The sequence below is a fragment of the Bos indicus genome, chromosome 16 (genome assembly GCF_029378745.1).
Source record: "Bos indicus isolate NIAB-ARS_2022 breed Sahiwal x Tharparkar chromosome 16, NIAB-ARS_B.indTharparkar_mat_pri_1.0, whole genome shotgun sequence".
NCBI lineage: Eukaryota > Metazoa > Chordata > Mammalia > Artiodactyla > Bovidae > Bos > Bos indicus.
In genome coordinates, this window is record NC_091775.1 from 54,836,419 (window position 1) to 54,858,434 (window position 22,016).

Genomic DNA, 22,016 nt, shown 5'->3' on the forward strand with positions numbered 1-22,016 from the left:
ATGGTGAAATTCAAATCATGTGTTGCTGTCTTTCCTCTCCAATCATTTTCTTCTTCCTAAGACACGTGTGCACATAGTCGACACACATAACTGCTTATGTAAATGCAGTGACGGACCTGCAATAACAGAGTCTGTTCTAGAGGGACGTCCCCTTGTGCTCACACGAACACCTCCCTGCCACTCCCAGCCTCCCCCAGCCTGTGGGTCAGAACCCGTGGAAATTTTCAACTCTGTCTGTAAGCCGTCCACATGCTTTGGAGTTGGTGTGTACATGTTATTCTTTTAAAAACTACTACTTCTAAGAAGATGATGTGATAAATTGATTTGATCCTAAGGTGTTTAAGTTTGAGAGCCAATAAGCACTGAAGAGATGTTTATCAGGGATGAAGGTGCTAGTTATGAATCATTTTTTTGGTTTTTTTTTTTTTTTAATTATGAAAGTATGACAACACATTTACAGGAGATATGGAAAATACATAACAAAGCTACCTTGTTCTGCATTTTCATATGTATTAAAATTACATATTACAATTATTTTTTAAGTAGATAAATTAAGATTTTTAGTTGGAGCTTCAATATCAAACTCTCAAAACTTAATAGAATGAATAGACAGAAAAGCAGAAGGATATAGTAGACCTGAAAACCACTATGAACCAATTCAACATAATTAAGAGTTATACAATTTTCACACAATAGCAGGATACAAATTCAAGTTCCCATAGACTATAAACCAGGAGACACTGGAAAATATCCAGGTGCATAAAACAAGATGCAAAAATGTCATGGCTTAAAGGTATTGGAATCATTCAGAGTCTGTTCTCTTATCACTGTGGAATTATTTTAGAAATCAGTATCAAAAGATATTTGAAAATAGCCCAGATATTTTCAAATGCAATGTGTCATTTACCAAGAGAGATCTTTGATTTAGCCATTGAAAGCCTCAATAAAGTTAAAACACTGAAAACACACAGGGTGATTACAGAGAAGGAACCATTAAATGATAACTATCAAACTTAGAAGTTAACACCAAAGATACTTTAAAAACTTCATGTATTTGGAAATGAAATGTCCACTTTTAAATGATAGGTATATCTAAGAAACCATAATAAGGAAAATTAGAGAATAAAAATGAAATGAGAATTTATCAGAATTTGCTGCATGCAGCTGAAGCTGCTGGATATAACTAAATATTAACACAAGTGAATCATTTTTATCTTTGCATCAAAATCTAATAGCCCAAAGAAATCATTCTAGTTTCCATATATTTATGGGATGGCATTTCATTTACAATATTTAGAATTTGATGGAACATTAGTTACACTGTCACTGTGATTGTCTTACAACGGTCCCAAATTCTTGATTAAGCCTTTGAGTAAGTGTTTTCAATTTTTTGGTTTTGTTTACATTTCTCTGATTTGCGGTACTGAGTTGTTCCTTATGTTTGCTGGTTGATGGGAGTGTCTTCTCTTATGATCATTTTTCTTTTATGGTATTCATCTTTAAATAATTTTTAAGTCTTCTTTATGCCTTAAGAATATATTCTTGGATTTCCTTCCCATTTAGGTCACCACAGAGCATTGACTAGGGTTCCCTGTGCTATACTTTAGGTTCTCATTAGTTATCTATTTTATACATAGTAGTGGAGAATCCAGGGACGGGGGAGCCTGGTGGGCCGCCGTCTATGGGTCGCACAGAGTCGGACACGACTAAAGCGACTTAGCAGCAGCAGCAGCCTCTTTCCACCTGGTGTCCATACATTTGTTCTATTCATCTGTGTCTCTATTTCTGCTTTGCAAATAGGTTCACCTGTACCATTTTCTAGATTTCACATATACGTGTTAATATGTATGTTTTCTCTTTCTGACTTACTTCACTCTGTATGACAGGGAACTAATATATAACCTTTTATGGCATCCAGTCAATATATTACATGGCTAATTGGTTCATAGCACTTGTCTGGCACCATTAAATTAATCCAGAGGGTGTGGTCTAGTGGTTAAGAATCTACCTGCCAACACAGAGGACTTTTGATCCCCGGTCTGGGAAGATTCCACACGCCGCAGAGCAACTAAGCCTGTGTGCCATGACTACTGAGCCTGTGCTCTACAGCCTGTGCTCCAAAACAAGAGAAGCCACCGCAGTAAGAAGCACACACACTGCAAGGTGAGAGTAGAGTAGCCCCTACTTGCCGCAGCTAGAGAAAGCCTTCACATACCAGTGAAGACTCAGTCCAGTCCAAAGTACATAAAAATAAATTAATTAATCCAGAGAACTGAAATATCAATAGGAGGAAGGAAATGAACAAATGCAACATAAGCTCAAGTCCCATTTTATTTAACAAAATCGGGAAATAAAGCTTATTTCTTTAAGTTTTCTGGGGTAGAATAGAGTGATAAAATTGAGAAATATATATATTCTTTGGAATAGATGCTGCAATAATTTTTTTAATTAACTGGCATTTGCATATACCTTATAAGTGGCAAGGTCTGCCATTAGTCAAACTGATTAAGCTTGTTTTGTCTCTCTGAATATCATACTTACAAACTCTTTCTCAAGATTATGTAAATATTCATCTACATTTTCTGTAAGTTTTTGTTTTTACACTGAATCTATTTGTCCTGTGTTTATCTTGAAGCATGATGTAAAACGGGAATATAAATTAGATTTTCATCCAAAAATTAAGCTGGTGTGTTTGTCCCCACTTACCAGATGAGCAAAGTGAGGCTGACAGAGACCTTCCTTGACCAACCTTTGTTGAAACTCCTGAGCCCTCTTCTCAGTGAGGCCATGTCCTCAGGCTTCAGTGTTCATCATTACAGAGTCTAGTTTCAGCAAGAACCCTGCTAAGTCAGTTTATAGAGAATCACTTGATTCTCTCTAATCAAGTTCTCCATCTCCCACCTTTGATTTCTAAATCCCTGGCCTGCCTTTAGCAAGAATCCTGTTAGGCTAGTTTAGCAAGAATCCCCCTACCTTTGAGGTCTCTTCTTCACAATTTTCCATCCACTGCCCCTCTCTCTGCTTCTTGGCTATGAATCCTCAGCTGTCCCCGTTGTACTCAGAGTTGAACCCCATCTCTCTTCCCTGAGGCAATAGTCTTGAATAAAATCTTCCAACTGTTTGAACAAGTGCCAGAATAACTTTCTTTACAAGGTCAGAAGTTTAACGATTTTCTGAGTTGGCCTGGTCAGTAAGCAGATGCAAAGCCAAGTGTTTTAGACTGCTCATTGGCCCCTCAAACCCTTTTCTGTGCCTCTGGGGTAGCTGTTGCCTGGAAAATGCCCTTCCCTGGGTTCTGACATCCTTCCTTTTCACCCCCATCCTCACTCTCCCTTAAATTATAATCCTGGTTATAGAAAGCACTTGCTTTCTTGAGCATCTCACCTCCCCTTATGAGACACCATCTGTTAGAATCCCTCAGTCTAATTATGTAGTGACCACAATTTCTATTTCCTCAAATGAGTTCCCTTGCTAGGACTGAGGTTTCAGAAGTGGCAGATTAGAAGACAGGCGTGGTCTGCCTTACAAAGGCTGTACTTCTCAGAGCCGAGGTACTCTTGGTTCTACAAAAAAAGGCAGCAGCAATGATGGGGTGGAGATTGGAGCCTTTCTGAGTTCACCTCTATTTCCCAGAATACTTATTGTACACCTACTACATGCTGGGGGCTTCCCTGATAGCTCAGTGGTAAAGAATCTGCCTGCCAGTGTAGGAGAGGTGAGTTCAATCACTGGGTCAGAAAGATCCCCTGGAATCTGGAGGAGGAAATGACAACCTACTCCAGTATTCTTTTCTGGGAAATCCCATGGATGGAGGAGCCTGGTGGGCTATAGTCCACAGCGTTGCAAAAAGAGTTGGACTTGACTGAGTGACTAAACAATGATACCTGCATGTTGGGCCCCATTCTCGGCACTGGAAACAGAAAAGTGAACCAGGTGAGGTCTCCATTCTCATGGATTTGGGTACTGTTGGGGTGGGATAGGAGGAGGGACTCTCAACAGGCAGACAAGGAAAATTTCAAGCTGGTGCTCCTGCACCCACTTCAGATCTCTGCTTAAGGGGTATTTTCTCAGGAGGCTTCTTGACCACCCACTGAAATCATAACATACTATTTAGTGAATTAGTATATTCACTAACTGACTATCCCTCTAGAACACAAGCTCAGTAAAGGCTGTTTCATCTTGATGTCCCCATTGTCTACGATACTGGCACAGAGTAGGCACTCAGTGAGTATTTGTCTAATGACTGAGTGATCTCCAGTTAAGTGAAAAGCTGGTCTCACTAACCCTGAAGCCCAGAATGCAGCACCACACACTTGAGAAGCAGGCTGATCAATGTGGCTGGACAGTGAGAGACAAGACCGGGGAGGGGTAGAGGGCCAGACTGGTGGAATTCTGTACGAAGGGCTTTTGATTTGAACTTAATTTTATAGCCAGAAGATGCTCTGAGTGTGGGAAGGACCTAACTCCAGCCTCAGGAGCCACTCTAGTGCCACAGAATAGATGTAGGTGTTGGGGAAGGTGCCAGCGTCAGACTGAAGCTGAGCATCACTTAGACTGTTGTCCAGGCAGAAGTGGGCAGTGCTTACACCAGGGCAGAGCAGCAGGAAGGGAAAGAACTGGACAGGTATTAACTGGAAAGCATCTAAAGTCACTATCCCAACAAACGGAAATAAGCATGAAACCTCAGAGGCGAGACTTTTACCGTCTGTTGCCATTCTGTGGATAACAACATTTAGAATATGAATGGATGAACTGAGTAAAGCAGGCTGTTCCCATACGGTGCTGAGTCCTTTACTAGATTTTACCTCGTGCTTTTTTTGGAGGGCGGTAAGAACTCAATCCTAAAGGAAATCAACCCTAAGTATTCATCAGGACTAATGCTGAAGCTGAAACTCCAATACTTTGGCCACGATGCAAGGAGCTGACTCATTGAAAAAGACCCTGATGCTGGGAAAGATTGAAGGCAGAGTGAGAAGGGGATGACAGAGGATAAGATGGTTGGATAGTATCACCGACTCAATGGATGTGAATTCGAGCAAACGCTGGGAGATGGCGAAGGACAAGGAAACCTAGCATGCTGCAGCCCATGGGGTCGCGAAGAGTTGGGCATGACTCAGCAACTGAACAACAATAACCAATTAACAATGTTGTGATAGTTTTGGGTGAACACCAAAGCAATTCAGCTATACATAAATGTGTCTTCACTCTCCTCCAAACTTCCTTCCTATCCAGGCTGCCACGTAACTTTGAGCAAATTTCCTTGTGCTACACAGTAGGTCCATGTTGATTATCCATTTTAAATAGAGCAGTGTGTACCTGTCCATCCCCAATTCCCTAATTATCCCTTCCTGCCATCTTTCCCTCCGGCAACCACAAGCTCATTCTCTAAGTCTGGGATTCCACTGTGTCTTATGAGGACAGCCTCCCAAGTCTCCTTCCTAAGTTTTGGCAAAGAGCGTCTGCCCACTTTCCATCTCCACGTGAGGGAGAAGTTCCCTGTGGTCCTTTCTGTTGACCTGAAGCTTCAGAATTGAGCGGCTGGAGATTAAAGTGGGAAAGTTGATTTTAAAAGAAGTCAAGCTGAGTTACCCTCAGGCTTTCAAAGAAAACTGGTAGATTAAGACATCTTTCATGCTGTCTAGATTTTCTAGCATCTTGAGCTGCTCCAGCATGTAAATGCACAAACAACCCTTTGAAGATGGATGACGGCATGGCCTTGGAATGACTTTTGTGGCCATAGAGAAGTAGAATGCTCTTTTTCTTTTCTTGCAACATCCTAGGAAGTTCTGGATTTTCCCGGTAGGAAAAACTGTAAGATAGCTTACAAACAAATAATTCCAATGAAGTTTGGGAGAACGTAATGTTTTTAGAGGGAGGTCAAAACATCTATGCAGAAAACAAAACCAAAAAGTCTGCTTCTCATCTTTTGCCCAGGCACAGGCTTTTACGTATTATTTTTCTATCATGTTTCGAAACTGTGCTCAGAAGCCTGAAAACAAACACACCCCAAACTGCAGGGAGGTGCCAATCTCCAATGTTTTCCAACTTTCTGCAGACCACCCACCGTGATCTCCAAGATAACTCAGATCTTTATACTATCTGTCATCTTCATTCAGAACGTCCCAAATAGCTGTTTGATAGTGCTCCCTTAAATTACCATGAATTGGGTTTCTGCAACCGGAATAAAAGGTATTTGGACTTCGCTTTTATTTATCACATCTTGAGTGACCCCTCTGGTCTCACAGGCTGGCCCACATCCAGACCTTGTACAGCCAGCCTTAAAGCCATTTGCTAATCCAGGGCCCTACCTCTGATCGTCAACTCCTGGCAGACCCAGGGTTGTGGTCAGTACAATCACTGATATGGTCAATGGGTTTCCCACCCACCTCCACCCCTTGCAAGGATCCTGGTAAATTGCTTAGTGGATCAAAGTTTGGACAAGGAAAATCTAGGCAACTCCAAGAGGGCTTGGCCCCACCACTCAGCATTCCACAGGGATGAACGCACTCTTAATTTTCCTCCAGGCAGTACAGTACTAATCACAGCACATACCATCCCCTTTTCCCCATGCCTGGCACCATAGGTTAAGTATTTAGTAGGGGTTTGTTGAGTGACTGACTGAACGAGTACACTTCTAACCAAACAGGAGATTTCCTTTGAGTTATCCCTTATAACATTCCTGCCATTGTCCCCTGTGCTTCACCCATGAGTTGTCAAACGCCTTCTCCTGATGAAAGAGACAGCAGGGCTGAAAATAGGATACTTTTCCTATAAGGATGAACTCTGCTGCTCTGCTCTTTGATTTTTAATGAGCAGCAGCCTGCCCACTAACTGTGTCCGGTCCTGTCAGTCCCTCCAACACAGGGCTGAGACTGCTCACTGCTGGCATCGGCAATGTGTTCCTCTCCCATAAAAATCAAGAGAAACATGTCAAGGCTGCAGAGATCAGACAAGTGTCACTAGTTCCTCTAGAGAAATCAGAAGAAACGCTACACATTAATATTTGGAGTAGCGACCATCCCCTGACTTCAGAGAAGGGGCTGTTGTGCTCAATGCCCCAAGGATGCCTTTCAGGGGGGAGCAGTTTTCTTTGGGCTGTGGGTGGGGTCACCCCTCTGGGTCACCTCCCAAAGTTGAAGGTAGTGTTCTGAAAGTCTCTGCAGCTGAGCACAGCAATAAAGAAAGGGGAGGGGCTGGCGATGGCTGGGGACTCCTGTTTCATTTCAGAAGGAAGGACTCACGCCAAGTCATTGGCAGGTGGAAGGTGCAGGCTCACAGCCCATAAGATATGTCTCCAACTACATCCATTCTTTCCCCTTCGATGGAGGGAAAGGAATTGAGACCTACTGCGTAAACTTTACCAATCTTCCCAGTTAATTCCCATGAGGAAATTAGTTTAATTTTTGTTGTTTAGTTGCTCAGTTGTGTCCGACTCTTTGTAGACCACCAGGCTTCTCTGTCCGTGGGGTTTCCCAGGCAAGAATACTGGAGTGGGTTGCCATTCCATTCACCTGCCTGGGGAGGTGGATCCTTTACCACTGAGCCACCAGGGAAGCCCCAGGTATTTTAATAATGGTGACCAAACATTTGTGCCAAGCACTCTCTTTTGATCTTCAAAAAAGCCTTGAAAACTAACATCGTCCCTATTTTGTAAATGAGGATGGTGGGGCTGAGAGTAAGCTGCCCACGTAGTCAGCAAGGGGTGATGCAGGGGTTACACATCAGGATCTGTCAGACTCCAGAGAAATCCCCGGTTCTAACCACTGTGTAACACAGCCCTCATGCGTATTGGTCACTTTTCCACAGCTCCCACTCATTTTCCTCCCCAACTCAACTCCATCACTGCCCATCCAGACCCTACCTATGCTCCAGGTAAAACATCTCTTTCTTCAGAGACCGCTCGCTCCTTCCCAACACCCCCCACCAAGGTGTCAGGAGGAAGTACCCTCCTCTAAACTGGTGTTGCTGTTGCTCAGTTGCTAAAAGTCATGTCTAACTCTGCAAGCTTAATTCATGTACACTCAACTCACTAGCGCCCTGTGTTATACGGCAACTTCCCACTAGCTATTTTTATTTTATCCAGACTGCAGCACTCCAGGCTCCTTTGTCCTTCACCATCTCCCGGAGTTTGCTCAAACACGTCCATTGAGTTGGTGATGCCATCCAACCATCTCATCCTCTGCTGCCCTCTTCTCCTTTTGCCTTCAATCTTTCTTAGCACCAGGGTCTTGATAACTCTGCATTCAAGACTTTCTTCCTGCTAGCAGTCTCTGATAGCTGAATGAATGGATGAGTATTTACACTTTATAGGACTGAGGAGAATGAATCAGCTTATCCACTCACTCCAACTGCAAACAGGGCTCAGGACCCCTCTTCAAATGTTAAAACTAGAGGTTGTTGGTTACAACCTCAATCAAGATTACTCAACCTGAGGGAAGGTCTCTCTCTTAACCAAAAGCAGAGTGTTCTCAGTAAAGGAGGAAATGAGTCCATAGTGCTGAAGACTGGAATCAACGCTCTTGTTTAACTTTTCCGGAACCTGGCCAGGAGGCCACCTCTTAGGGAGAACTACTTAGTTATTAATACTTGAATAATCAAATGACTAAGGCAGGCTTTAGAAGTGCTGGCCTGGAACACAGCATCTCAACTGTGTTGGGAAACCCTCACCATCTGCTCGGAAACCGAGCTTCTGATTCATGCAGGGCTGTCAGCTGAGCAGGCCCTGATTTCGCAAGAGTGAAAAGAGAAGCCCCTTTGGCTCTGACCTCACCATCCACGCATACAGCTTGCACACAGCTCAGCTGTGAGCCCAGGAGGATGAGGCCCTCCAGGAATGTACAGGATGTAGCTGTGTTTCCACTGACTGCTCTTGGCCTTGGTCTGAAGCCTGGTTTGGGAGTTTGAAGTGTGCTTCGGTAAAATTTTTTTAAAATAATACTCTTCTGACCCTCTTTGCCATCTTTCTCCCCTTGTTCCGATGAATGGGGAATTCAGGCAGCAAAGTAGGGCTTATTATTTCTGTGCTGTTTTAGCTGAGTTTCTCCCCAGGAACCCATCAGTTACATCAGACTAGATGTCTTACTATTACCCCAAACTCACTGTGTCTATAAGAGAGTGCATAACTTACTGTTCTTTCTCATCAAATTGGTTCCTTATCTCTCATCCCTCCAATCTGATTTCTATCACCTGCTTTCTTGTCATTCCTGCCAAAAGGCTGGGTTTCTTCCCCTCTTCCTCGTGCCAAATGTTTTTACCAACCATATGTTCTTTTAAGTGCTGAATAAGATGGGTCCTCCTCTCGTCTCTAAGGAGCGAGAGATATATATCAGACAGTTAAAGTACAGTGATAAGAACAGCCAGAGTGATTTGAAAAAGAATAAAGAGGAGGACTAACACTTCTCAATTTCAAAACTTACTACAAAGAGTAAGTACTACTACAGTAGTCAGGACCATGTGGTACTGGCATAAAGATAAATGTATAAGCCAATAGAATAGAATTGAGAGTCCAGAAATAAACCCACACATTTCTGGGAAAGTGACTATTTAAATTTATTTTTAATTGGAGGATAATTGCTTTATAATGTTGTGTTGGCCTCTGCCATAGGACAATGTGAATCAGTCATAAGTATAGATTATGTCCCAACCTTCTTGATCTTCCCCCCCACCAACCCCCCATCCCAACCCTCTGGGTTGTCAAAGAGCATTGGGTTAAGCCCCCCATGTTATACAGCTACTTCCCACTAGCTACCTATTTTACATACGGCAATTACACGTTTCACTGCTACTCTCTCAATCTGTCCCATCCTCTCTTTCTCCTATTGTGTCTACAAGTCTATTCTCTATGTCTGCGTCTCCATCCCTGCCCTGCAAATAGGTTCATCAGTATCATTTTTCTAGATTTCATACATATGCATTAATACATGATATTTTTTTTTCTCTGACTTATTTCACTCTGAATAATATGATTTAGGGTTATCCACCTCACCAGAACTGACTCAAATTCATTCCTTTTTTGTCTGAGTAATATTCCATCATATATATATATATATATATATATATATATACACTACAACTTCTTTATCCATTCATCTGTCGATGGACATCTAGGTTGCTTCCATGTCCTGGCTGTTGTAAATAGTTCTGCAATGAACATTGGGGTACATGTGTTATGGGCAATCATTCTGACAAAGGTATCAAGATAACTCAGTGGAAAGAATCATCTTTTCAACCAAATGGTATTGGGACAACTAGTCTTCTTCATGCAAAAGAATGGAGTTGGACCTCTATTTCACACCACGATTACTTCATTAAAATTAATTTCAAATGAATCATAGACCTCAATGTAAGAGCTAAAACCATACAACTGTTGGAAGAATATATAAGAGTAAATCTTTGTGACCTTGGATTAGGCAATGGCTTCCTAGATAAAACACCAACAGCAGAGGCAACAAAAGAAAAAATAGATAAATTGGACTTCATCAGTTTTTAAAATTTGTGCTTCAGTGAATGCTATCAAGAGATTGAAAAGCCAACTCACAGAGTGGGAGGAATGCTGACAATTCCTAAGTCTGATAAAGGTCTAGTACCCAAAATATTAATACATACAGAATTAAACAATAAAAAATGACTATTCAATTTTAAAATGAGAAAACAAGATTAGATACTTCTTCAAAGAAGATATATAAATGGTCTTTAAGCACATGAAAAGCTGTACAATGTCACTGGACATTAGGGCCATGCAAATCAAAATTATAATTAGATACCACTTCATACCCATTAGGATATCTACAATTTTAAAAAAACAAACCAACCACTCAACCAAATGGGAAATAACAAGATTTGGCAAGGATATAGAGAAATTGGAACTTTGGCAATGTTGGTAGGAATGTAAAATGGAACCACTTTGGAAAACAGTTTGGCAGTTCCTCAAAAAGTTAATTGATAAGTGAAGAATTGATGCCTTAGAACTGTGGTGCTGAAGAAGACTCTTGGGAGTCCCTTGGCAGCAAGGAGATCAAACCAGTCAATCCTAAAGGAAATCAGGTCTGAATATTCATTGGAAGGACTGAAACTGAAGCTGAAGCTCCAATATTTTGGCCACCTGATGTGAAGAGCCGACTCATTAGAAGAGATGACGCTGGGAAAGATTGAAGGCAGAAGAGGACAACAGAGGATGAGATGGTTGGATGGCATCACCGATTCAATGGACACGAGTTTGAGCAAGTTCGGGGAGACGGTGTAGGACAGAGAAGCCTGGGGTGCCGCAGTTCATGGGGTTGCAAAGAGTCGGACGTGATTGAGCGACTGAACAACAACAAAAAGTTAAACAAAGAGCTACAGAGCGTGTGTGTGTGTGCATAGTCACTCAGTCGTGTCTGGCTCTTTGCAACCATTTGGACTGTAGCCTGTCAGGCTCCTGTCCATGGGATTTTCCAGGCAAGAATACTAGAGCTGCCATTTCCTCCTCCAGGGGATCGTCCAGATCCAGGGACTGAACCCATGTTTCCCGAATTGCAGGATTCTATTACCTCTGAGCCACCTGGAAAGCCTAGAGCTACCATGTAAAAGTGAAAGTCACTCAGTCATGTCCTACTCTTTGTGTCCCCATGGACTGTAGCCAGTCAGGCTGCTCTGTCCATGGAATTCTCCAGCCAAGAATACTGGAGTGGGTAGCCTATCTGTTCTCCAGGGAATCTTTCTGACCCAGGAATCAAACCGGGGTCTCCGGCATTGCAGGTGGATTCTTTATCAGTTGAGCTATCAGCCATCTGAACTACCAGGGAAGTCCCTGAGCTACCATATGACCCAGCAATTCTATTCCTAGATGTATCCTTGAGAGAAATGAAAACACATGTCCATACAAAGACTTGTACATGAATGTTTATAGCAGCATTATTCATAATAACCCCAAAGTGGAAACAACCCAAATGTCCATCCATGGATGAACAGATAAGAAAAATGCAGTATTAGCCACACCATGGAGTATTATTCAGCTATAAAAAGGAATGAAATTCAGACTCATGCTACAAATGCATGAACCTTGAAAACACCATGCTAAGTAAAAGAAACCAGACACAAAGCACCGTGTACTATATGATGACATTTATATGAAATATCTAAAATAAGCAAACTCATAAAGACAGAAAGCAGATTAGTGGTTGCTGGGGGAGATGGGGGGACATGGGGACAACTGCTAATGGTTTGGGGTTTTGGAGGAAGGGGTGATAAAAATATTCTAAAACTGACAGTGGTGATGGCTGCACAACTCTGAATATACTAAAACCCACTGGACTGTCTATTCTAAAGGGGTTAATTTTACAACATGAGAATTACATATCAATAAAAATTTTAATATAGTGATGAATGTTATAAGATGTGAATAAGAAATCGGGAAATGAGGAAAGAATAATAAGAAACCTGGAGGATCCTTGGTGGCAGAGAATAAGAATCCGCCTACCAGTGCGGGAGACATAGGTTTGATCCCTGGTCCGGGAAGATCCCGCAATGAGAAGCCCGTGCACTGCGACAAGGAGTCGCCCCCGCTCGACACAATTAGAGAAAGGCTGTGTGCAGCAAGGGAGCCCCAGCAAAGCCCAAAAAACAAACGAAAAAAGAAGCCTGGAAATACTGTGCTGTAAGTCTTGCTGGCTCTCATTCCCCCAAATCTGATCTCATTCTCCCGTGTGTTGTCATTACACTTAGTCTCTCTACCTCCTGATTCTCCCCTTCCCCCCAGACTAGTTGCCCATAAACTAGATTCAATCCCATGTGGTGCCCTTATCATTACATTTCCCCCCGACAGCCACTATTCATGGCCCACTCTACTCCCATTTGACTATATTACAGGAAAAGGTTTAGCTCACACTCACCTTGGATTCAGCCTTCTCTCAACAGATTTCCTGCAATTCCCCAACTCGACACCCTTGACTCCAGCCAGCCTCCATGGCTTTTCCCCGCCCTGGACGCCCATACCTTTTCCCACACAAACTCCAGATTGTTCTAATTTCTGTGCATTTGCTTGAGCATTCCTTCCTGCCTAGAATGCCCTTCCCTACCACCCTGTCCAACCAACCCCACCATTTTTCACCACCAAGATCAAGTCCCATCCTCCCCCGAAGGGTTTTTCCAGTTCCCAAGGCCCACAAGAATCTCATCTCCAAACCTGCATCTGGTAATGCTGTGTGTCACACAGGACATGCCGTTTTACACCACTTTTTCTGTTCTTATCTGTATATGCCACAGACATCTGCCTTGCTTCCCTGTGTGAACCGTAATCCCATGTATGACTCCTTTCTAACTCTTAAAGTTCTTATTAAGATATGTGCTCTATAAATGCTTACGGGGACAGGGATTATGTCCTTTAACTAGGTACCCCAATATAGGTCTAGTTCTTCAATCTGAATTATGTGTCTAGCAAATAACTGTGATGTTATGCTGTCAAAGTTGCTTGAAGAAATCAACTGGCTGACAACTCTGAGAGTCCTTGGCAGCCTCAATCTAAGAATAGCTGGCTGTTGTGCTGAATGTTTAGCGATATGGGTTCTGGGGTTGGACTGCCTGGAGTCAAGTCTCACCACTGTCATTTACTAGCTCTGGCTCTGTGTGTAAGTTACTGAATCTTTCTGAGCCTCTTTACCTATCTATAAAATACAAATAGTTCCTATCTTCAAGTTATGTTGGATGGATTAATCAAGTAGGGCTTGCAAAGTGCTTGACACTAAGCACTCACTTCCTAGGTGAGGCAGTGATAAAGAATCTGACTGGCAAGCATGAGACTCAAAAGAAGCGGGTGTGATCCCTGGGTCAGGAAGAACCCCTGGAGGAGGAAATGGCAACCCACACCAATATTCTTGCCTGGAAAATTCCATGAACAGAGAAGCCTGGCAGACTATAGTCCATGGAGTCCCAAAGAGTGGGACACAACTGAGCACAGGACACACACACACACACACACACACACACACACACACACACACACACAATGTTATTATATTATAATAACATTATATTATATATTATATAGTTCCGTACAGTTAGAACCCTGTATGGAACAATTGATTGGTTCAAGATTGAGAAAGAAGTAGGGCTGTCTGCTGTCACCCTGTTTGTTTAACCTATACGCTGAACACATCATGAGAAATGCTGGGCTGGATGAGTTACAAGCTGGAATTAAGAGAGGAGGGAGGAACATCAACAACCTCAGATATGCAGATAATACCACTCTAATGGCACAAAGTGAGGAGGAACTAAAGAGCTTCTTGATGAGGGTGAAGGAGGAGAATGAAAGAGCAGGCTTAAGACTAAATATATTAAAAAACAAAACAAAACTAAGATCATGGCATCTGGCCCCATTATTGCATACGAAATAGAAGCAGGGAAGTAGTGACAGATTCCTCTTCTTGGGCTCCAAAATCACTGCAGACGGTGACTGCAGCCATGAAATCAGAAGACGGTTACTTTTGGGCAGGAAAGCGATGACCAACCTAGATGGTGTGTTGAAAAGCAGAGATGCTACTCTGCCAACAAAGATCTGTATAGTCAGGCTATAGTCTTCCCAGTGGTCACATAGGGTTGAGAACTGGTCAGTAAAGAAGGCAGAACACCAAGGAACTGATGTCTTCGAACTGTGTGCTGGAGAAGACTCCTGATAGTCCCTTGGACAGCAAGGACATCAAACCAGTCAATCTTAAGGAATATCAACCCTGAATACTCACTGGAAGGACTGATGCTGAAGCTGAAGCTCCAGTATTTTGTTCATCTGATGCAAACAGCTGACTCATTGGAAAAGTCCCTGGATGCTGGGAAAGATCGAGGGTAGAAGGAGGAAAGGCTATCAGGGGATGAGATGGCTGGACAGTATCACCAATGCAATGAATACGGACTTGGGCAAACTCCTGAGATGTTGAGGGACAGGGAGGCCTGGTGTGCTACAGTCCATGGGGTCGCAAAGAGTCAGACACAACTGGGCAACTGAACAACAATAACATCCATTTACTGGGCTTCCCTGATGGCTCAGATGGTAAAGAATCTGCCTGCAATGCAGGGTTTGATCTCTTGAGTTTGATCTCTGGGTTGGAAAGATTCCCCTGGAGAAGGGAATGGCTACCCATTCCAGTAGTTTTGCCTGGGATATCCCATGGACAGAGGAGCTTAGTGGGCTCCAGTCCATGGGGTCACAAAGAGCCAGACGTGACTGAGAAACTAACAGTTTCACATTCCAATGCTAATATACAGTTAATGCTGTGAACACTGCACATCCAGAATCTAGTTCCTTTAGTTACACAGATTCAGAAATTTAATCTTATTATAGGGTGATCTAGATCACATGAAATCCTTTCTCCCTCAGTTCAGTTCAGTTGCTCAGTCGTGTCTGACTCTTTGCGACCCCATGAATCACAGCACACCAGGCCTCCCTGTCCATCACCAACTCCCAAAGTTTACTCAAACTCATGCCCATTGAGTCAGTGATGCCATCCAGCCATCTCATCCTCTGTTGTCCCCTTCTTCTCCTGCCCCCAATCCCTCCCAGCATCAGGGTTTTTTCCAATGAGTCAACTCTTAGCGTGAGGTGGCCAAAGTATTGGAGTTTCAACTTCAGCATCAGTCCTTCCAATGAACACCCAGGACTGATCTCCCTAGCCACGATCTTATGAGTCCAGGAATTCAAATAGCTTATGGACAAAAGGAAATAGTTCTTCAGTGGTCTCTGCCCACATTTGTTATCCCAGGCATGCCCTTCTCAAGAGTGAAATACCTGAAATGCTGTCTGTTGCACACAGACTAAGGGCACGTAGGGGGAAAACATCTCCAGTCTGTGACAGAACAGTTCTAGGGGCACTTGGACTGAGACCAGAACCCTTCAGCCACCAGACAGGACACCTTACCGTAGCCGTTAGCAAGGATACCGTTTACCTTGCCTGACTCACAAAGAAGTTACTCAGTCAATATTTAACTAAACGCATTCCTCAGGCAGGACAAGTTTCACACCATCTAGTCCTTACTCCTTTCCCCTCCCTGTCTAGATTCTAGGCAGACAAACTCCTCCAGGCAGGATACCATTCATTGGATCACAATTTTGCTTAAGTAAGTCGTGTTTCAACACCCAGATGAAGACAGCGTGATAAATTACGGAAATACTCTCATTAGTAATGTTGACGCATCTTCTAGAGGCCCTTCCCTATCTGCTACAAATGTAACAGTGACAATCATTTCCATTCCCCCAGGGCTCAGTGACATTCTCTCTTTACTATCTGGAACACTGACCCTCTGGACAGAGGTCACCTTCCGGAAGGGTGATTATCCTATTGCTAAATTTGTTGTTTTTGTGTTTTGTGGGGTTCCCCGCCCCCATATAAAATTTAGTGTTGCCCTGACAATTTCAGTGTGCAGCTCCTCAGACAAGTAGGTATATGAAGTGGCCAGATCTACAAATTTCCCTCAGAGGATTAAACCCATCTCCTCTGAGCAGTTCCTGAGGCAAAGGCACTGGGCCAGGTGAAAAATCGGGAAAACCCATCCGTCCCCACCCATTGAAGCTCCAGGGAACGCTTGCCCTGGACTGGCCGCCAGGAGCAGGCGGGCTGGTGGGCACTGGGGTGAGTCTCGAGGGAAGGAAAACAGTCACCTCAGTTTCCTGCCTTGGATGAAGGTGGCAGAATTCCAGTTGCTCCCTAACCTGGCTCCATCTCATAACCCTCAGATAAAATGCCCCATCACTTCCCTTTCCCCCAAGGTTTTAGGAAATCAGTAGGGAAAGGATTCAGAACTCCAATCAAAAGGTGCTTTTAGGGCTTTCCTGGTGGCTCAGTGGTAATGAATCAGCTTGCTAATGCAGAGGACATGGGTTCGATCCCTGATCTGGGAAGGTCCCACATGCCGCAGAGCAACTAAGCCCGTGCACCACAACTATTGAGCACGGGGACTGCAACACTGAGCCTGCTCACCTTACAGCCCGTGTCCGCAACAAGAGAAGCCACTGCAGTGAGGAGCCTGTGCACCGTGACTAGAGGGTAGCCCTTGGCTTGCCTCAACTAGAGAAAAGCATAGTCCAGCAATTAGGGTCCAGCAATGGACCCAGCGAAGCCAAAAATAAATACTTAATTTTTTTTAAAGGTGTTTTATCTCTTTTGCTCACCCCTGTGGGAATCCCAAGATTTATCTCTGTAGCCCACCCGATGACCCCACTCATTTGATTCTCTTCCAACAAAACACTCTCACTGAGTATTTCTTTGGAATACCCAAGGAGTGGGAGGGTCCTTAGAGAGCCTTACAGGAGTTGATTTAACTTCTTCAAGTCTCACAAAGGTACTGCCAGCTATATGAGCCTCTCCTCTCTCAACATCCTCCCCCATAATATTTCCACAAGCTGTAACCTGGCACGCCTGTTCTTGGAAGCCAGAAATATGACAAATATTCAGATAAGCCAGTGGAATTTAAAGCACACGTTCATCGTTTTGCTGGTAAGGACTCAAGTGCAATGCTTTACGTTAGGTGTGCCTTCCTCAAAAGTGCTTAGAATTTCATATCCAGCATATCAGGAGATGCTGAGTTTCTATTTGGGGAAAGCATGAACAAATCCTATTTTAATGTACCATGACATTTTCATTCTAAAAGGAATATTACGGTAAGTATCAAATGTAAAGAACTTTATATACCTTGAAAATTTTTTGTTTTCATGTTTAAGGAGTTTAAAGCAAGGTTAACCTTTAATTTCAAGTTCAACCTTTTTTTCCCCCCCAATGTGTAATGCAGGTTAAAAAAAAAAAAAGCTTGAGGTTTGGAGTTAGGCCTGTTTTTGGAATCTGGCATATTCTGAAGATAATAATGTATAATTTAAGGATGCATGATGATTTAATGAGGGAACCATGACATTCCTGGCCTGTGGTGGGGGATGGGCATTGGAGAGAGGTGGTGTCCCTCCCGCTCGGTCACACCATCCACCTTCATGCCAAGGTTGGGGGTCCTTGTAATTCTCAGTATAGACTTACTCACTGGTTACTCACTTCAAAGGCCAGAGGAAGCGGGGACAGGCCGCCGTGTACCTCTGATCAGCCTGGGTTCCTCCCTCTTGCCATGTCCCAGTTTAGCCTTCTCAAGCGAGGATACTTTTTAGAAACGTGCTTTCATATATTAAATGCTATCTTGGATCTCACATGCCAGTGTCATCAGAGCCTCCCTCGAGAAGGCTCTAACAGACCTGAGATACCTTAAGTGCAACAAAACTCTTAGCAACTCGTGAAGATTTCCAAGCCTCCGAAACTGGCAAGAGTTTTGGGGAAAGCACGGGGAAATGTGTTCATCGCATGATTAATCCTGGGTGGACTGGTCCGGGAAAAAGCACATGTGAGTTTTCAGCAAGCAGCAGCCTGCAGAATTTCACAAAATAAACGATCTTACGGAGCGACCTGTGTACGTGTCTTGGATGAAAGTTCAGAGTGAAGGTGGGGCCTGACAGTGGAGGAAAATGCCAGATGTGTGGACCACTGAGCTCCTTTAAATCCACTAATATCTCATGAGACCCAGAGGACATCTCAACCCAGAGGACCAGATTGTACAACTGAACCAGATTATAATTTTAGAAGAGGGAAGCCCAGTAGGGAGTAGACTCCTAAGAGAAGGATAATAAAATTCATCACCATAATTACCCCTAGCTCAACTCCCCGACAAGAGCCCACAATGGCTCAGCTCAAAGAAGTTATTCATCCATATTCAAGTTGCCTCGCTCATTATCCTCAGAAAAAACCCCTCCTGGGCCTCAACTCTTAGCCAGCAGCCCAGTAACTCTGCATTGACACACAGCCCCCGGGGACAGGGCCAGGGTGCTTCAGTCTTTCCCAATCGAGTTGCTATTACCAGAAGTGGCTGGTTTTTCAGCCACAACTATTTTTTTTTAAATTATTACTTCTTTTTAGGAGTACCTTTGATATTCAGAATTGGCTTAAAGATAATTACAGCTAAACTCTTCCCTGGGGCAAGGGGGTTGCAGGGGAGTCGGCGGGGGCGGGGGGGGGGGTGGGGGTGGTGGAAGGCTAGGGGAGGGGAGAGGATGCCACCCAGTGGCCCTCTTTCCTGAGCAGAGCTGGGACGAGGCTCAATTTGGGGGCCTCCCACATCTTGCCCTGCTGAGCACAAAATGGTGTCATTTGCAGTCTGGCCAAAAATGAAATGTAACTGAAATGCAGAGCCATGTATGTTGCTCTGGAGAGAGAAGTTCCAAAGACAGGACCACCATGAATAGCTCACCACCCAGCAAAAAGAGGGCTTCCCACCCAGATGGCACAGGGGTAAAGAACCCGCCTGCCATTGCAGGAGATACAGGAGACTCGGGTTCAATCCCTGGGTCCGGAAGATCCCCTGAGGAGGAAATGGCAACCTGCTCCAGTATTCTTGCCTGGGAAATCCCACGGACAGAGGAGCCTGCTGGGCTACAGTCCATGGGCTGACAGAACAGTTGGACACAACTGAGCACACATGCACAGCACAGAGAGCACCTCAGTCTCCAAGCAGCGCACACAGGGAAACACACCCTGAATCACTCACTGGCTGGAGCTGGTATTATAGTCTTTGTGTGGAGGCCTCCTTCAAGCCCCTCCCTTCAAGCAGGATTTCTCTGGCTCCAGGGCTACCTCCATCCTCAATTTGCAAAATGTAAAAGAGTTTCATTTCCTCAAGCTTCAACTGCAAAGATCCCTAGTTAGCTTACAATGCCTTCAACCAACATTCAGTGAGCAACTACTAAGGGCCGGATATTGTTTGGCCCTGGAGATCAAGGTGAAGACACAGCTGTGTCCACAGGAGCTTATATTCTACAGTGGAAACAGATCAAAATAAAAACCCAAGAAAAAGAAAACACTGACCAATGTGACTGGAGGCTACCAACACAGCAGCAAGGGGCAAGAGGAGGAGACGTAAGAAGAGGGAAGAAGGACAAGATAATGAGAGTGATGGGCAAGCAGTGTCCTCATTCTCAGCTCTAGAGAAGTGAAGGTCTAAGGAGTCACCAACACGCGGTCATTGACACTGTTGGCCAAGTTCCACACGTGGCCCCAAAGGAACTTAAACATCAGTGTTAATAATGGGCCACTCCCTCATGCACTCAGGACCCTCCAGTTCAGTTCTTACGCCCACACACTACCCTCTCCACAGAGGATAACGAATGCCCCCTGACCGGGCCCTGAGTGTGTCCAACGTGCTGTCTTACAGACTGGCAGCCCCCAGAGGGAGGCCGTCGCTGCACAGGGATATCCCACCCTCATCCCCAACCCTCACAGTTTTAAGGGGCCAGTACTTCTGAGGCCATGAGCATGTCTCCAATACACAGCCCTGAGAAAATCCCATCACCGCCAGTGGAAGGCGCCTGGCTGCTAGCCTTCTGTCTCTCGGGAGCCAGGAAGGGTTGGCAGGAGGTGGGTCGCCCCCGAGGGACCCTCTGCTCCCCACCTGCTACCTGTGGACTCGGGGTCCTTCCCTGGCACCCCGCTCAGCTCTTTGCCTGGGACCTGGCACCGGCTAAGCCGCCGTCTCTCCTTCTCCCGGGGCCTCCAGACCCCGGCGCGCACACTGCTCCCCCGGGCAACCTCACATTCCAGGCCCCGGCAACCCGCAAGTCCCGGCTCGCTCGTCCCCACCAGCTAGCTGCCCGGGGAGCTCCGCCCGCTGGCCTTACCTCCTTCTGCCAAGACCCAGAACGATGCACTTCCCAAAATGAAGAACAGAACTGGCACCTTCCACATTTTTCTTAGCTGACTTGTTCTTTGGGGTGGGGGGCCGAGCAGCTAGTTTCTGGGCTGGGGAAAGATGAAAAAGCTCCGTAGCCAGGGGCCTTCCCTTGATGGAGCGCGAGACGTGGGGCCTGGAAAACGGAGTCCCAGCGAGGGAGGGAATCCCCAAGTTACTTAGCTAGCAACAGCTGCCGGAGAAGCAAACTTTGCAGTTGGGAACTTTCGGATCGGAGTCAGCATTTATCTCTCCGACGAGGGCGAGGGCGGGGTGAGTCCGCGCGCTAAGGTGGTCCCAGTCTCGGGTTCGCTAGGACCGCCCCCTGCCTGTGTTTGGCCAGCGCGAAAACGATGACCTCAGGCCAGGTTTAAAGTTACAAGGCCACAGACGCGGGGGCTGCTAGGACCCGCCGATGGGTCCCGGCAAAGTTGGCTTCTATTTGTTCCTCGACAAGAGGGAAAGGGGGCGCATGCAATAAGCGATTTTGGGGGGTAATTTTTAAACTGTATTTATTATTCTCTCTCTCTTTTTAAGAGTAAGGCACAAGCTTGGGTTTTTCTTCTTATAAGAAGTAAACTGTTTCCTGTGTGGCCAGTCATTTTAGCACCAAACATGGGATTGTTCTTGTAAATATTGAATTTGATGGCATTTAAAAAAAAATGCGGCCGTCCTCCTGTTGTCGGTGGGCCAGAGGCGGTTCCCACTGGTAAACTGCGCCCTTGTCTGGGGGCTGGGAGCGGGCGGGCTCTGGCTGGCGTAGGGGGTCGGGGGTGCATCCCTAGAGAGCTGGCTGGGAGCTTGGCAGGCTCGTGGGATTCGGCAGTTGTGGGGAAAATGCTGAGCGCTCAATCCAACCTCTCCCTACTTCGGTTTCAGCGCTGCGGGGCGCGGGCCCACCCGCGCATTCAGTCGGTGGGGCGCCACAGCCCAAGGGTGTCAAAAGGACCCACCCGGTCACCAACCTGTGGGCACTTCCAGCTGGGGCTCGTCCCTTCTAATCCCGGACCTTGACCCCCTAATCCCCATTTTACTGGTTCTGATCTCAGGTACTGGATGTTAGCAACAAGAAGAGAATTTGTTTTATTTCCTTTCGAACTCTTGGAATTAAATATTTTTCTCTTAAGGGTAGACGTTGGAAAGGTGGTCCACTCCCAAATGCCATAAGTTCCATTCAACAAAAAGAGCCAGAAGATGAATGCCCCAAAGCTCCATCCTGGGGTGAAAATTGGGGTTTTTTTTTCGGATCCTAAGGAGAAGGTGAACCCCTAGATTCCAAATTTACTTTGTCATAAGAATCA

General features: G+C 45.0%; 1 protein-coding gene across 1 annotated transcript in view; it reads right to left on the reverse strand.

The window, feature by feature from the left end:
* The window catches only part of PDPN (podoplanin), a 35,142-nt gene extending 14,132 nt beyond the window's left edge, over positions 1-21,010 (reverse strand). The window contains exon 1 of the mRNA XM_019976777.2: positions 20,666-21,010. Coding sequence (XP_019832336.2) covers positions 20,666-20,732 — 67 coding nt within the window. The 5' untranslated portion in view covers positions 20,733-21,010. The remainder of the gene's footprint in view (positions 1-20,665) is intronic.
* Positions 21,011-22,016: the final 1,006 nt, after the last annotated feature.